This window comes from Oncorhynchus gorbuscha, linkage group LG16 (genome assembly GCF_021184085.1).
Source record: "Oncorhynchus gorbuscha isolate QuinsamMale2020 ecotype Even-year linkage group LG16, OgorEven_v1.0, whole genome shotgun sequence".
Lineage (NCBI taxonomy): Eukaryota > Metazoa > Chordata > Actinopteri > Salmoniformes > Salmonidae > Oncorhynchus > Oncorhynchus gorbuscha.
In genome coordinates, this window is record NC_060188.1 from 69,776,448 (window position 1) to 69,794,012 (window position 17,565).

Below are 17,565 nucleotides of genomic sequence, written 5' to 3' on the forward strand. Positions count from 1 at the left end.
CTTGGCGCGTGTAGCGGAGTATATTAGAATGTCATCTATATACACCACTACACCCTGCAGGTCCCTGAAAATCTCATCTACAAAGGATTGGAAGACTGATGGAGCATTCATCAACATATACGGCATGACGAGGTACTCATAGTGCCCAGAGGTGGTACTAAATGTCGTCTTCCACTCTTCCCCCTCCCGGATAGGTTGTAAGCGCTCCTGAGATCCAATTTTGTGAAGAAGCTATCCCTATGCAGTGACTCTGTCATACTGGCTATGAGAGGCAGTGGGTAACTATACTTCACCGTGATCTGATTTATACCTCGATAGTCAATACACGGGCGTAAAACTCCATCCTTCTTCTTCACAAAAAATAAACTAGAGGCAGGTGAAGTGGTAGGCCGAATGTATCCCTGTCCCAGAGATTCAGAGACATATGTTTCCATAGCCCCCGTCTATTCCTGTGACAGAGGATACACGTGACTCCTGGGAAGTGCTGCGTCTACCAGGAGATTTATAGCACAATCCCCCCGTCGATGAGGTGGTAGTTGAGTCGCCTTCTTCTTACAGAAGGCGAGAGCCAAATCGGCATATTCAGGGGGGATGTGCATGGTGGAGACCTGGTTTGGACTCCACCGTAGTTGCACCTATGGAAACACCTACACACTTCCCTGAGCACTGACGTGACCATCCCTTAAGAGCCCCCTGTTCCCACGAAATAGTGGGGTCCAACGAGGGAAGCTCCAACACCACAGGGAAAGCAGGAGAATCAATCAGAAAGAGACTAATTCTCTCCTCATAACCCTCCTACGTTATCATACGTAGTGGAGCTGTGACCTCCCCGACCGCCGAACGCCACCCGAACAAGGAGAGGCACTAACTTCGGCGGAGGTCGTGACACATACTGCATGCTACACATACTGCTTTACTTAATACACTGACATCCAGTATAAAATCTACATCTAGTATATCACAAAAGTATGTAGTGAAACTTAGATTGAGAATGATATGTGATATCCATTTCTTCAGTCAGTGTCCATCATGTTCCAGTACCATGCATGGTACCATCTGTCAGTAGAGCCATGTCCAGATGGGAATTCAGGCCAGCCCTGGGGAGGATAAAGATGCTGAAATGGGGACTAAGTTCTTTTGGACTAATTCTATCAAGAGATACACTCAAACAAATCAATGTTTCATGTATGTAACTCATGCACTCATGTCAATGGAATATATGATTTAGTGTTTTACTCACATAGATATCAAGTTATAATTCTACCCTTTATTTATGAATAGTATCATTACATTGATAGCAGTACAGGATCAGCTTATCCCCAGATAAAGAGGGTTAGCCTCCATTTTGTTGCATGCTTACTCACCTGATCTTCCCTTTCCCCAGGTATGCTAGTTTTGGCATCGAGAGACAAGGAGGCTCATCCATGAGGAAGGTAAAGCAAATTATATGAAACAGTACTACTGTTACTCCCCTAATATGAGTACAGTACTGTACTTTAGACACCTCTTCTAATCAAACCCTCTCTTCTTCCCTCTCCTTGCAGTCATTTCACTATGCGTCTTTAAGGACTAAGACCAAAAAGAGAACCAAAGGTAAGACATGAGAGATTAACTCATTCACTGTGAGGTTTCTTTTGGTGAACCTTTGTCAATAGTTTTCTTTTATATTAGGATTTGTGATGGGGTTGGAATGATGTTAGTATTAAGGATACAGTATCATCCAGGGAATGTTTAGTGTGTCCATGTGTCTATAAGAATTTCCTGTGATATCCTGCTCTCCACCCAGGTTCTCTGACTAGCGCTAGCCGCAGGCGTATCTCCTGTAAGGACCTGGGCCATGGGGACTGTGAGGGCTGGCTGTGGAAGAAGAAGGATGCCAAGGGCTACTTCACCCAGAAGTGGAAGAAGTACTGGTTCATCCTCAAGGACTCCTCGCTCTACTGGTACACCAACCAGAATGTAAGCTACTCTCTGACAGTACAATGCAGCCGTCAAACATTACTTTATTTTATCTTATCCGCAACAGGCTTGCTGTTTACCAACACGATCTGCAGGTTTGTCAGATATAGCAACACTATAGGCCATATTCCAGATACTGAACCATGTACAGTGCCTTCAGAAAATATTCATACCCCTTGGCTTATTCCACATTTTGATGTATTACAGCCTGAATTCAAAATGGATGTTTCCTTACCCACTTCTCACCCCCCCCCCCCTTAAAAGATTTAGATGCACTATTGTAAAGTGGCTGTTCCACTGGATGTCATAAGGTGAATGCACCAATTTGTAAGTCGCTCTGGATAAGAGCGTCTGCTAAATGACTTAAATGTAATGTTATGTAAATGTTTAATTGTTCAAGCTCTGTCAAGTTGGTTGTTGATCAATGCTAGACAGCCATTTTCAAGTCTTACCAAAGATTTTCAAGCCAATTTAAGTCAAAACCCTAACTATGCCACTCAGGAACATTCAATGTCATCTTGGTATGCAACTCCAGTGCGTATTTGGCCTTGTGCTTAAGGTAATTGTCCTGCTCACTGGCTCTGGCTCACTGTGTGGCAGTATTTGTCCCACTATTGTTTGTGGAGATATGCTCTGATGAAGGTCGACTGACCGAAAGCTCAGCTTAATTAAACTACCTTTACATATGACTGGATGTAATGCTCCGGGTGTCGTGGGTGTGGAGTCAAAAGCAGGAGACAGAGTTCAATGCTGTGCGTCTTTACTAGCACCAACGCACCACAGGGTGCACACAAAAGTAACGTTCCCAAACACAGGGGAAAAAGTACAAATAGAAAAAATCACGACTAAGCACGTACCTCTACAACAGAGCCGAAGGGTTACAATGAAATAATCCCGCACAACAACCAGGCGGGCCGGCTGTCTAATAAAGACAAACTAATTAAACATAAACAGGTGCTACCACTAAACATACAAGGAGGGGGAGGAAAAACAATCAGTGGCAGCTAATAGGCCGGTGATGACGACCGCCGAGCGCCACCCGCCCGGGAAGGGGAACCACCCTCGGTCGGACTCGTGACACTGGAAGTGTGCAGAGATTTCTTTCCTGTTTCTCCAGTTTTGCCTTTTGCCTCCAGCACCTTCTCAAATCAGCTTTGGGTATGCAGTAGATTCTGCCTATTATCTACAGGTTATTGCTCTGCTGAAAGGTGAATTTGTCAGTGTCTGTTGGAAAGCAGAGTGAACCAGTTTTTCCTCTAGGATTTTGCCTGTGCTTAGCTCTATTCCGCTTCTTTTTATCATAAAAACTCCCTAGTCCTTGCCGATGACAAGCATACCCATAACATGATGTAGCCACCACCTTGCTTGAAAATATGAAGAGTGGTACTCAGTGATGTGTTGTGTTGGATTTGCCCCCAACATAACGATTTGTATTCAGGGCATCAAGTTAATTTCTTTGCCACATTGTCTGCACTTTTACTTTAGTGCCTTATTGCAAACAGGAAGCATGTTTTGGAATATTTGTATTCTGTACAGGCTTCCTTCTTTTCACTATGTAATTTAGGTTAGTACTGTGGAGTAACTACAATGTTGAGCCATCCTTAGTTTTCTCCTATCATAGCCATTAAACTCTGTAAATGTTTTAAAGTCACTATTGGCCTCATGGCGAAATCATGAGTTAGGAAGGACGTCGGTATCTTTGTAGTGACTGGTAGTATTGATACACCATCCAAAGTCTAATGAATAACTTCATCATGCTGAAAGGGATATTCAATGTCTTCTTTTTTGTATTTTTAGCAATAGGTGCCCTGCTTTGTGAGGCATTGGAGAACCTCCCTGGTCGTTGTAATTGAATCTGTGTTTGAAATTTATTGCTTGACTGATCGACCTTACAGATAATTGTAAGTGTGGAGTACAGAGATGAAAAAATCATGTTAAACACTATTATTACACACAGAGTGAGTTCATGCAACTTATTATGTGACTTATTAAGCACATTTTTACTCCCGAACTTATTTAGGCCTTAACAAAAGGGTTGAATACTTATTGACTCAACATTTCAGCTTTTAATTTATTTGTTAACATTTCTTAAAACATAATCCCACTTTGACGTTATGAGGTATTTATGGGGTATTTATAGGGTATGGGGTATTGTACACCAGTGACACAGAATTTCAATTTAATCCATAATAAATTCAGGATGTAACACAAAAAAATGTGGGAAATGTCAAGGGGTGTGATAACTTTCTGAAGGCACTGTATGTTGAAGTGACATGTAGTGTACAGCATATTCCAGTGTGTCTGGTATACTTAATGAGGTGTGTCATCTCTACAGGCATATGGCAATGTATTGCTTCTTATTTCCCTTACTTCTCCTTCCCTAGGACGAGAAGGCTGAAGGTTTCATCAGCCTACCTGAATTCCGAATAGATCGAGCGATTGAATGCAGAAGGAAACAGTGAGTGTTTTTGGGATTCATGTTTTATTTTGTCTCTCAAACTTTTAGTGAACCTGAGGATTTAAAAGAAAACACAAAGCCTAAATGAAACACAAAAACAAACGCATCATACATTATTGCCAGCACGAGTGCTTCTTGTTTGGCTTCAAAGGGACAACACAGAAACAGATGATGCTGTGGCACGACTATTGTATTTTCATAATAATAGCTTTAAATAGCCGTGGCACAAAGTAGTAGAAGTAATATGTGTCTGTTTCCACCTGAGAAGCTGATTGGGTCACATAGGGATCAATTTGTAAGTCGCTCTGGATAAGAGCGTCTGCTAAATGACTTAAATGTAAATGTAATGTAAATGGATCAGAGAGGGGTCAACTGGCTAGGTGTGGCGTGTGCCAGTCAGGCCTCATGTCCACTATTACACAGACAACAGCGGCGATAAGCACATTGCATATACAGTACACTTATTTGGCCATTACCAAATGCTCTGAAGCTTGCATTGTACCACGTGGTCTGGATCTAAGGCTAACGGAATGGAATTATGCTAAATTGAGATGTTTAATCGTCAGATGAACTACAACATTACACAGACTAAATGGATCTTTTTTCTGCTTCCGTTACAGTGCCTTCAAAGCCTGCCATCCCAAAATCAAGAGTTTCTTCTTTGCCACAGACTGTTTGGAGGAGATGAACAGGTAAGACCAGTGCTATGATGGTAGGGTTAGTTAGTGTGCTCATTTCATAAAATGTTCTCTTGGTTGCAACAGAATGTACAGTAGGTGAACAGCTTATTTTCTTAGGCGAATTATCTGTTTCAGCGCATTGTTCTCCATTCATTCTTAAACAGGAGGAATATGAAAATATACTTTAGATATCTGTAGTTGTGTTCTACTGAAATGTTATTTTTCTTTGTTTTCTACTGAGATGAAAAAGAGCAGGAAGTATCTTGTTTCAAGGCACCCTCTGGGTCATCAGCTACTGCTTTGTTCATCAGAAACAGTTTCATGTTTCCCTTGTGTTGTGATTGATTCACTTGTTATCATCTCTGGCTCTTTGCTTTGCAATTATGTGGCAGTGTTGATCACAAATTCCCTTTTATTGATTGAGTAGCACTAACAAAAGAAAGGATATGAGAGGATTCAGAGATTGCATATCATGCCATTGATATACATTATTTTCTTCAATGCCGACTGTTAAAGGTCCAATGCAGCCGTTTTTATGTCAATATCAAATCATTTCTGGGTAACAATTAAGTACCTTAAAATGGTCAAGAATAAACAAAAAAGCATATTAGAGAATAGCAATTTCTCAAGCAAGAATTTTGCTAGGATTGTCTGGGAGTGGCCTTAGTGGGAAGGGGAAAACTGAAAACTAGCAGTTATTGGCAGAGAGGTTTAGGAACTTTTCAAAAAGCTCTTACACTAAAATGGCATTATCATAATTTTCATAATTTCACAGTATTATTCCAACCTCATGGTGTGGAAATATAGATTGTAATGAAACAGGCAGGGAGCAGGTCTCGAACCCTCAACCTTCTAGCCCGAAGTCCAGCGCGCTATCGACTGTGCCCCAAAAGCATGCTCGATCGGCAGTCGATATCCTCGCTTATAAAGCCAGGATCGTTACACAACTCCCTCCTTTCAAAGAGCGCATCCTCGCGCTAGCTTGCGACTCAACATCTTATAGGAACGCGCTCACTGGCCAAGCACACACACGTTTGTGGATGCAAGGTCCGATCACTTCTGACACCAATGTAATGAAACAGGTACCAGTGCACTATCGACTGTGCCCCAACAGCATGCTTGAGCGGTAGAGTCGATATTCGCGCTTATAAACCCAGGGTTGTTACAATATATATATTTTTTTACTAGACTGGTTCTTTAATTACGAATATTCTTAAGAAATATAGACTATAGTGCAACATACAGAGCCGGCGTTAAAGGGGCCTGACCCACCCTACCTTACCTCCTTGCCCGTCAAAATAAAATATTTAAATATTGACCCAGACATGCGCCGACAGAAAGACGCATCAATCTCAGTTAAAGGATCCGAGTGAGTGAAACATCACCCCTCTGTCTCAGTATGGGTAGACCATGTATCTGATGCTGTTTGGACCAAAATAATATGGCATGTCATATGATTCCTGGCCAGACAGCATCAGATACATGGTCTACCAATACTGAGACATAATGGCTACATATAGAGGGGTGCTGTTTCGCTCGCTCGGGTGGTTTCTTCAGTGATATAGTTTCAGCAGAGGAAGAGGCAAAGCGAGAGGGCTCTCTTGACAAAATCTGTCCAGTATAAATAAGACCAATGCGTTTCTATGGGAATAATATGTAGACCTAAACTTGTCGCCTGCCTTCCCGCCTTTGGGACAAAGACTCACGTTGTTAGGGCTGAGACATGACCATCTCGTCATTATATGCAGATCTCTAGTTTCAGCCTCTTGAGAATTAGAAAGGAAAGATGGCAGGTGCACAGTTATGGAGCCAGATAGCTGCTAAAAGGTTGAATGTATGTATCGTTAGGATCATAAGAAAATCCATACGTAAATTGTTAGGATCGTAAGAAAAACCATGCGTGAAACATGAAACAAACTGTTATATTTGATCTGTAAACGTACAAACCCAATGTTACGACTATGAATGAACATTTACACGTTCAATTCTTACTTTGTCTCCTTTAACTCGGTTACAGATCTTTTTTATACATACACACTTTTGTCAGGAATGTGGCATCTGTAAAGGACATGAACTGAATGTAGCTAGTCAATCAAGCAACTCGAGCCCAGACGTAAGAGTTGCTTTGCAGCTTTCGGTTTCATTTCCAAAATAAATGTCAAGAGCTTGTTTTAGAACGGCATTCAATAACAACGTAGTACAACTAGATGGCGTAGTATTGGCTTGGGCCTTCAGCAAATGACTTGTGTGAGAATGATACTATAAAAATACAGAAGAGCCTTGTCCAGAATAACCGCCTGAGCTGCAAAATAGAAAGTAAATAAGATTTAGGCTCGGCCTATTCCACTATCTAAATATGCCATGCTGCTGTGTGTTATTTAATGGCCATATAATTGCATAATTAATTGTTATAGCCATGTGGGGCTACTGTGGTGATCATGTAACCTAATGAATGACACTTTTTCCAGTATTTGGGAGCACGGACTGTAGGCCTTATATTAGGCATTTTGACTGTTGTATTGTGAATCCCACTTTGTATGTAGGCTTGTTATAGCCATTTGCATTGCACAACCCCATCATGCAGAGGCTATATCCATATCAATAAATGAGACATAACAAAATATTGATTAAGTCTTGGCTATAACCGGCCCTGAGCAAAATAGCCAAGAGGTCCCAAATGGTCAAGACTATCTATAGCTTGTTCTTATTGCCAGATCTGTTTTCCCTATCAGCCACTGCATGGGCTTCTTCAATTATTTTGTTTAAAATATATTTAGAAGCCTGTGAGCTAGGGTCTCTTTTTAAGGGGAAGCCTAAAATAAAAAGTTATAAAACACAGAGTTCTACAATTATTCCGCAAGACACCGGTACTCAAAATGATAGCCTAAATTGCAATGCATACAAGTTGAAGGCCTATTTTTGTTTTTGGATAGGCCTAAATGAAACATTGAATTATTAAAGTGATAGGCTAAATAACTTTGGAGAATTTATATAATTTTGAATACACACATGGATTTCAAAAAACAATTGGGTAAGACTGTTCTATTCTCTTTGATTTAGTTCCTATTGTAACTCTGACAAATGACAGAATGGATGACATACTGACTGACAACTGAATGAAGGATGAATTAAATGTTCAAATATGTTGGAATGACGAGTGGCATGCATCATGCATGCTCTGCATTTGATTTGGTTAGTAGGCAAATAGGCCTACATTAGGATATAATGACTCTATGACCTCATGCCGCCAGAAGGGATTATTTTGAGGCTGAGGTGTTCTTTTCCGAATGCGCATGGTGCTGTAGTGCTGCATAGAGATCACACACTCTTCAACTGGGCAGCAGTGTCGCTATGGAGGGGATAGACTATATGGAGACTACCTAAGATCACTGCAACAGAGTTATTGTAAAGTGTGGGAATAAGCTTATGCCAGACTTAGCCTACATTTAACCCTTGTTAATTTCAAAGTCCATATGTTCGTGACCCGATGAATATAAATCATGTCAAATGATTAAAAATAAAAATAAATAACCCCTCCTACATAATATGCTTTGGCATGATTTTGAGTGATAAATAAATGTCAAAATATTCCATAAAAATATATTTTGAGTGGCAAAGACTCCAGTGGTCATACATAATTTATAGATTCTCCAAACATCTATCATTACTCTATGTTTCATTATTCCTGGTTGATAATACTGGTTATGATTGCAGACAGAACACAGAGAATGGGATGGTGCAATATTGAATTAGTCATATTTTGACAAGGTGCATGCATGGGGATGTCCATGTCACCAGAGACATGCCCATTCTGTAGAGATGCACCTAGTGGACTGAAACTTCACTGTTGTAGGCATAATATAGCTAGTGCTATCTAGACTTGCGCTGGCAAACAAATCCATTACATTCGCTACCTACATGTGAAGTAAACTCAACTGAGTAATAGAGAATGGAGACTTTTAACTGGAAAACGTGCAGGATACCACTCTCCAGTTTCCCTGACTTCCGTTTTTTTATACTGTGTTATGCGTGTTCGTGTAGCACTCCTCACAGGCCGTTTGGTGTACATTTTTTTTGTTGGTTAGATGAAACTGCCAAAACTCTGAGATGTATTGTTGTACATCAGAATTGCATGTACAACAAGGATCTTATGATCCTAATGATACGTACATTCCATAAACTGTGCACTGTTAGGATGCTGGATTGCCCTAAAATAAATGGATGTTTAGCCAAAATTATATAATTACTCCTGTCAACATAAAATAATTCAAAATACTTCACGGGGGAGCATGACTTATCCACAGAGGATCATTAGCTTCTTTAAAAAAATGGCTGTGGATTGTATGGGAAGCCCGCAATTTGATTCGTGCGCGTGGCAATAGGTCTAGCTGATTGAGTTGCGGCTGTCAGTAAAAAGCAAATTAATTTTTGTCTTAACTGACCACGTACACCACTCATTTTTTCCTCGCCTCACACAAGTCAACAAAGTCAGTTTTGTTTTTAACATCATTGCGCATGATAGTTCCTCAGTATTTGAGGCTTCTGTGTGAAAAGTATGGTATCAGTTAGTCGATTAACCATCTCATGTTGTGTATCTGCACCCTGTCTTCTTACCCATTTTAGATGGATGAACCGGCTGGGGCTGGCAGCGATTGGCTACACACCCGACGATAAAGTTTCTCGCCCTGATGAAGGTAGGACAATCTGACTAGATGTTTAATGACATCAGACACATCCTGTTGTGATGTGGAAATTGAGTGATTTTAGGACATTGACATAAAATGTTACATAAGTGTGTTAGATCAATACCTATTGTACTGTAGTGCAATACTGACAGTATTGGCATGGATGAGGTCACCCAAGCTGTTTATCTTATTGATGTTCAACTTTGATGTGTGTTTCAGATTACTGGAGTGAGAGTGACCAGGATGAGATTGATGGTTCTATGACCCTGAAACAAGAGGGCATGTCATCACGCTGTGATACCTACCACCGCACCCCGTCTGTGAGTGCAGGCATCTGGTCCACATTCTGGAACACACACACATACACACCAGTGGCAGTCGGTGCTATTTAAGATGAGGGAGGGCAATTATTCTTTTCACAAGCATGGCCTTATTTCTATTATAGCATATTGGATCACTGTCATTCATATTCTATTCACTCAGTTCAATGTAACATTGATAGGTTTAAGCTACAGTACTATATGATACTCTAATTTTCCCTATACCCATCATGAGTTTGCTACAGGTAGAGAGAAAAGACACTGACACATGGACAGATAGTGACACATTCAAAACCGCCTTGCACACTCTTGCCTGCATCTAGCTGATCTAGGGTGTAATCATTAGTCAAACAGTTGCAAACGAGAGTTTCCTTTGGACAAATTCAGGTAAGTTTATTCCCATTTTCGTTCCGTTTGCTTCTGTTTAAGAAATGTTTTTCGACAGAATCAGCAAAATGAATGCACCCCAGATCACACGTAAACACAGTTAACTTTCATAGCGGCGACATTGTATCCTTTCTCGCATCTATGCGCTCTCCCTCTCTCACCTTTTCCCTTCGTATGTGGACTTCAATGCACAACACATCAGCTGTATGTGACCAGGCGAAAAAAACCTTTCCAAGCCAAACCGTATCCTAACCACTACACACAACCTACATTATTGTCACCATATTAGCTAAAGTAACGTCATAGACAACATCGCGCATAGAACTAATGTGTTAGTAAACCGACTACAATCATGCAGTAACGTTACAGTGTATAGTCAGTAAGCAGTTTAGCAGTTACACGGGCAGGTCCTGGTGGCAATAAATGAGTGAAACCAAAAGCTTACCTTGACTTGGAAGAGTCCCACTGTGTGTTGGATAGTCATAGCCAGATAGCTAACATAGCATCCCTATGTTTGAGCAGGGTGTTTGAGTAGGCCAAACTAGCTAGCTGCATTTGTGAAACTGAAAGTGTTTTTGTTTTTTAAATGAAATTAATATAGTCTTTCTCTCTCTCCTTGAGTCTCTCCTAGCTGTAGCTTATGCTTTCAGTAATATATTCATTGTCTGATCCTTTGATTGGGTAGACACCATGTCAGTTTATGTTGCAAGAGCTCTGATAGGTTGGAGGTTGTCCTCTGGAAGTTGTCATGATTACTGGAAGGGGGTGAGAATCCATTTGAAGTCAATGTACCCTGAGGAGGACGGAAGCTAGCTGTCCTCCGGCTACACCATGGTGCTACCCTACAGAGTGCTGTTGAGACTACTATAGACCTTCATTGCAAAACTGTGTGTTTTAATAAATTATTTGGTGACATATGAATATATTTAGTACAGTTTTATCTAAAAAGGATAACTTTTTAAATGTTTAAAAACATTTTTTTCTATGAAATTCGCTGAGGAGGATTGTCCTCCTCTGAGGAGCCTCCTCTGATACGCACACTTATGCTTACACTCATACAATACATAATGACCCTATCATTAAATACCTCTGTCCATTGGTGCCCTTCCAGGTGAACTCCTCCAGTCCGTTCCCTGAGCGCCACTTCTCCAGTGAGTCCACGTACTCCCACTCCTCTGCTGAGGATTCCCGTCCGGACGTCCCCGGGAGCACCCACTCCTCCAGCTGCCGTCCCACCCTCCGTGACACCCAACGCCGCTCCTGGCAGGACCTGATTGAGACGCCTCTCACCAGCTCGGGCCTCCACTTCCTGCAGACGGTGCCGGGGGAGGGTGACAGGGGCGACGGAGGCTACGGCAGTGGCCACATGGGAATGGGTCAGCTGCTCATGTCCCCCGAACGCCGGCGTCAGGCCACGCTGCCTGCCCAGAGGCGTCGGCAACCTGACAGAGATGGGCCCTTCCCATTGGTGGACATAGAGGAACGTGAGCAGCGCCTCCACCACTGTACACATAAGCAGCGCAGCCAGAGCCTGCCTCGGAACAGGGACGTGCAGGGCACCAAGGGCAGCCTGCGCCCAGCAGGACCCTCAGAGGAGAGGAGTGAGGACGATGAGGTGCCATTCAGAAAGCACAACTCCAAAAAAAAACAAGGTACTTCCTGCTCTCGCAAGGCATCTCTTTAGGACTCCTCGGATTTCAAGTTACCGTTTAAAAAATACACATATACCTGGTTATGCCTTGATTATATATTCATTTGATGACATGGTTAGGGTTGCAAAATTCTGTGAACTTTCAATAAATTCCCTGATTTTCCCGAAATCCCAGTTGTACTAGGAGTACATAGAAAACCTGGATCCTCCAACCACTATTTCTGGAAAATCAGGGAATTTATTGAAAGTTCACAAAATTTTGCAACCCTAGACAAGGTACTTTGTAAAGCTTTTATCCAAGTTTAAATGGTTGAATAAGGTTTAGTACAGAGCTTTGAAATCCTGTCCTAATTTCCCGCTCAGATTCTCGGTCTAAAGAGCGAGGCCATGATCATGAGGGAGTGGATGGGTTTCATGAGCTGTATCGCTCCATAGAGCAGGCCAGCCTGTCTGCCCTGGGGGAGCAGAGGCCCTCGACCAAACAGGAGTTCAGACGCTCCTTCGTCAAGCGCTGCAATGACCCTGTCATCAATGACAAGCTGCACCGCATTCGTGCCCTGCGCAGCACGCTCAAGGTACGGAGAGGAAGGGACACAGCCACAGGGCAGGCTGTGGGGCAGTCATAGGCAGTGTTTTCCCCAAGTATATGAAGTGGCCAGCCAAATATGAAAAGTAGCCAGCCAGGGAGTTCCGGACTTTGAGGTTCCGGGGGTGCTTTCCCTCCTGGGGTTTTTGTTTTTGCAGAACAAGCTCTATTTTGGTGGCCTCTGGTACATTCTAATGCCTTGATTCCATCCAAAATATACAGCTAAATTATTGAATAGTTCAAATCAAATTGTATTGGTCACATTCACATATTTAGCAGATGTTATTGCGTGTGTAGCGAAATGCTTGTAGAACTTTACATCCCAGATTGGTTAAATGAGTTGTGGTACTGAGTAGAAAGACATGACTTTGCAATTAAAATGACTGAAAATGTATGAATTCAGTGTGTTGCATTGGATATCATCTAGACCTAGGTAAAATAAGCTTTTTTTAAACTTTAACCCGTCTTCTCTTGAGATTAAAGTCATATTTACAGTTTTGCTGCAAGATATGAATTGCCACAATGATGTTTGTTCTTCAAATTATGTATTTTATTGGCTCTGTGGCTGTGGACACTAAGGATAAGGAAACCAATGTGTCATTTTGTAATTTGGGGGAACTATCCCTTTAACAGTTTGGCCTGTCAATCATTCACTGTGGGTGGGATTGTCAGGGGAGGGGGCAGGATGTTTCAGAGTTGGTGGGGTTTCAGACCTGTCAATCATTCACAGGGGGTTGGACTTAGAGGGAAGGTGGTAGCTTAGTAATATAGTCAGAGAAACTAGTCGAGTCTACTCTTTCAATTTAGTTTAAAAGAGTCCTAGGAAAATACAAACAAGATATTTGGTTTACTTGTTCCGATGAGATACCATGGACATGTAACTACATTGTATGATTTATGAATAGCAAAGTATATACAGTAGGAGACTGACTTATTCAGTCAGTTCGACACTATTAATAAACTAGTCAACACTTGCTGTTAGATCGTCAATCAAAACACAGGAAATAGCCTGTGCCCCGACTCCGTGGCTGGCTATATAAAATACATGAAATAAAATTGTTGAATGTGCCACAAAACAAAAATTAAATAGATTTCAAGTCATCGTTACCAGTTACATTACATGGGGCGTGTAAATTCACTCACAGGAGACGATGAAGAAGCATGTACCGAGAGTTGGGACAGACAGCAGACTGACAAACCAGCAGTGTTTCCCTGTCATCGCTCGCTTTATGACTGACAGGCGCCTTTCCTACTAGAAGATGCATATTGTTTATTCTAGGGGGAGAAGGCTATACTGACTTTTCTGACAAGCGAATTTAAACTTTTAAATGAAAAGAAGCCTAGTTCATTTATGAAGTTGAAAAAGTAGCCGGACAATAATCAGTCTGTTATCGGCTGGTTAGCCAACGGCCAGCGCTTAGGGAAAACACTGCAAAGGGCAAATATGAATGGTATAGGATGTTACAGGTCCAGCAGGTGACTGTCTATAGCGATTCGAGGGAGGTGGCATATGAGTGGGGTCATTTAGGTGGTATGTAAGCCAAACACTAACTGATGTGTTCCCACAGGCCAAAGAGGGTGATCTGGCCATTATCAGCCAAGTGCTGGACGACCCCGGTCTAAACTCCCAGAAGTTCCAGGAGTGGAAGCAGCAACACCATGAGCTTTTTGTGGACATCTGTGAGTTCAGCTCTGCCCCGACAGAGTCTCACCCTGAGGGGTCCGACCTCTCACCCCTGTCTCCACCTCTGATGATGCACACCCACTCCTTCATCGAAACTCACGTTTGAGTGCTCAGATACAGAGTAACAGGAAGACACTGTGGAATCATGCAATCATCTCTTTCCCCCCCAATCGTCGATGCAGCCAGGGTCTACCGTCACCATTCACAGCAAATTAACTGACAAACCAATCACTGTAATATGTGTACATACTGCACTGAGATCAAACAGAAGAGAGTTACGGTCGGTGTATATACTGTATATTGGATAAAATAAGGCTCCCACGGGGTGCCATTCTGCATGTGTGGAGAAACTATCCTTCTTCATTATTATCTTCAAAACAGAAAATGCAACAGATGATAGATTGCAAGAGAACTTAACAACAAAAAGAAGACAAGAACTGTTTTTGGCTGATGCAGTGCATTTTTTTCTTTGATTCTCATTTTTGTTATTTATTTCCTTGCTTAAGAGGAAGCAAGCTTTGATTTTATTTCTTTTTTTTAATTTCCCCTTTAATGCTGCTTGAAGAGAGAGCTATGTAGCGACGGGCTATAGGCATCATTCTGATTACAACAATGCACCCCCCTACTGGGCCAACATGTTACTGTGTGACCCTGAGCCCCCAGAAAGAAAGCCTCAATCTGTGTAAACGTGTGCACACTGTATGTTTGTATAAGTGTGGAGAGGACAGGGGTGTGTGAGGAAGAGAGAGTGAGAGAAAGAGATGGAGGTATTTGGGCTTTTAGTGTATGAAGCTCAGTAGGGTTTTATTACACATTTTTTGTTGTATGTACGGATGTTGCATGTTTAACATGTATGTATAATTATGTACATTTTGTTTGACATTTAAACAAAGTAGTTTAGCCAAACACAGCTCACCGGAATGACACTTTACATTTATTGATATGTCTCTTTGTAGCTATTTTGATTTTGCCAATCATTATAGCATTTGTTGGTGAGATTTATTTTTGAAATCAAACATCTGCATGGTAGTAAACATGTACATGTGGCCATTGAGGTTGAGAAATGTGTTAAATGAAAAATATGATATTGTTTGCATAGCAGCACCCTCTATTTAAAACTGTGAACTATATACTTGTGAATGCAATCTTTAGATTCTGTGACGACAGAATCTTTTTACTTATATTTTTCTTAGAAAAAGTATATAAAAGACAAAAAGCATTGCGTCTCCTGAATGACTGTTTGTGCTTCATTCCACCTGTCACAGATGTGACTTCCTGATCTTCAGGGTTGATTCAGGTCTTGAGTTTTGCTCATGTATTCTGTTCCCTTTCTGTGTCTCTGTTGATTTTATGTGAATGTACTGGCTTATTTTCAAAAGGATCCCAGAAATGGTATTTGCTTAAGTTGTTTACTTCTACAGGTTGAGTAGTACTTCAATGTGTTTGCATTCCTTCTGCCTAAAATACATGATCAACAACTCATAACACATTTTTCATTTTTAAAGTTTGACATACTTGGTTGGTTCTTTATAGGCCTTTTTTCTGGACTTTCTTTTACCTGTGATGGAATATGTAATTTCTATCAAATTTCAATTATAATGTTTTTCTTTGTGCTGCTTAATACATGTTCCCTTATTCCTGGCAGGATATTGACATTTCTTCAATTCACTTCCAGTTATCATCCAGTGTTGTGTCCTGATACTTAAAATGCCTTTAGGTGTCAGTACATTTGTTATACAGTATAATCTACTTCAAATTATACAGTATGATTACACAGGCCCTGCATTGTTTGGCTACATGTCATATTAGACATTTAGGCTACTAACATTTATAAAACGTGTCAGCAGTTACTCTCAAGTTGTTGCTTGCAACTTTCAAATTTTATGAATAGCAGTACATGTATTGTAGAATGTATTTCATTTAACCAGAATGTAATTGTTCTCACAATGTTTTAAAACATTGTACATTAAATCTGCCCAATCTGTCCAGGGTTCCACTGTGTTATTTTGGAGGTGTGCACCTCATAGTACAACTGCGCAGGTGTGTAGCTAAGATGTAAGTTGCACTGCGACATTAAAAAAAGGAACATATTGCTCTTTTTTGGAAGTATATTATTATCTGTTTATCTGTACATTAACTGATTAAAAAAGTGTTATCAAGAAAGAGAAATACATTTATTCTTCCTATGAATCAAAAGTAGCCTTCTTGTTTCTCAGAAATATATACAGTACGAGGTTGTAAAACTGACGTTGTAAAACCAATAAACTGAATTACTGCACAAATAAATGCATTCATGTCTATTTATTTCGATAACAAAAACAGTACTCTGAACTAAAGCAGATCTTCAACCCTGCTCATAGGGACCCACATAATGGGCAGGCTTTTCCAGGATAGGATCAGGAATGAAGGACAATACTCTAAATAACGAAAACTGATTAACATTGTTATGTGTATGTCATTGTTATAGTGGAGGTCATTATTCACTGACCCAATAAACAGTGCTTAACTTGGGCAGAAGCTTACTGGAGCTGATACCGCCACCACAAAGTTTCAACTACTTGAGCTCTTGTTCTACTTATCCAGAATCCCCCCCCCCCCCCCATTTGCATTCTTCAGTGCTGCGACTTGCTTGCTAGTTGAGATTTCTGCTCTTCACTCAGTTGTCAGTTTAGCCTACATTTCACTGATCTTAGTAGCAGACATTTTTCTGCAGTTTTCGTTTTGGCTATTTGTTTCAAGTGTATGTGGCAGTTCTAGCTTGTATGGCCCGGTGCCGACCCCGGCAATCTTAGTAGCAGATAGTCCTGGGCGGCTGCCCATGTCACCCGTACCTAAATCCGCTCCTTATTTTTATTAGTCTATAAATACATCTCTTTGCTAAAATTAGTCATCTCTCCGATGCCTTATTCGACTAGTATTTTGGAAAGTGTAAGGATAATAACTCAGCCATAGTTGTTCTGAAATGTTTTCTGCTTGCCAACATTTTACTCCCCCCTTTGTTTAATATAATATACACATACAATCATTATTCATTTCGGTTGCCTATCCTGACGTGAAGTTTGTTCTATAGAAAGTATTTGACCCTGTTGTGTGTGCCACACAGAAAGTATTTGACCCTAGCCACAAAATTAAGGAAATTATAAAAGGGGGGGGTT

At 41.1% G+C, this 17,565-nt stretch overlaps 1 protein-coding gene across 2 annotated transcripts in view; it reads left to right on the plus strand.

Annotated features, from left to right (window-relative positions):
- The window catches only part of LOC123998869 (connector enhancer of kinase suppressor of ras 2-like), a 72,480-nt gene extending 55,794 nt beyond the window's left edge, over positions 1–16,686 (plus strand). For both annotated transcript variants that reach the window (XM_046304088.1, XM_046304089.1), the window contains 10 exons: positions 1,385–1,433; positions 1,545–1,593; positions 1,787–1,959; positions 4,344–4,417; positions 5,038–5,109; positions 9,721–9,791; positions 10,002–10,102; positions 11,601–12,141; positions 12,504–12,715; positions 14,295–16,686. In XM_046304088.1, coding sequence (XP_046160044.1) covers positions 1,385–1,433; positions 1,545–1,593; positions 1,787–1,959; positions 4,344–4,417; positions 5,038–5,109; positions 9,721–9,791; positions 10,002–10,102; positions 11,601–12,141; positions 12,504–12,715; positions 14,295–14,516 — 1,564 coding nt within the window. In that variant the 3' untranslated portion in view covers positions 14,517–16,686. The remainder of the gene's footprint in view (positions 1–1,384; positions 1,434–1,544; positions 1,594–1,786; positions 1,960–4,343; positions 4,418–5,037; positions 5,110–9,720; positions 9,792–10,001; positions 10,103–11,600; positions 12,142–12,503; positions 12,716–14,294) is intronic.
- Positions 16,687–17,565: the final 879 nt, after the last annotated feature.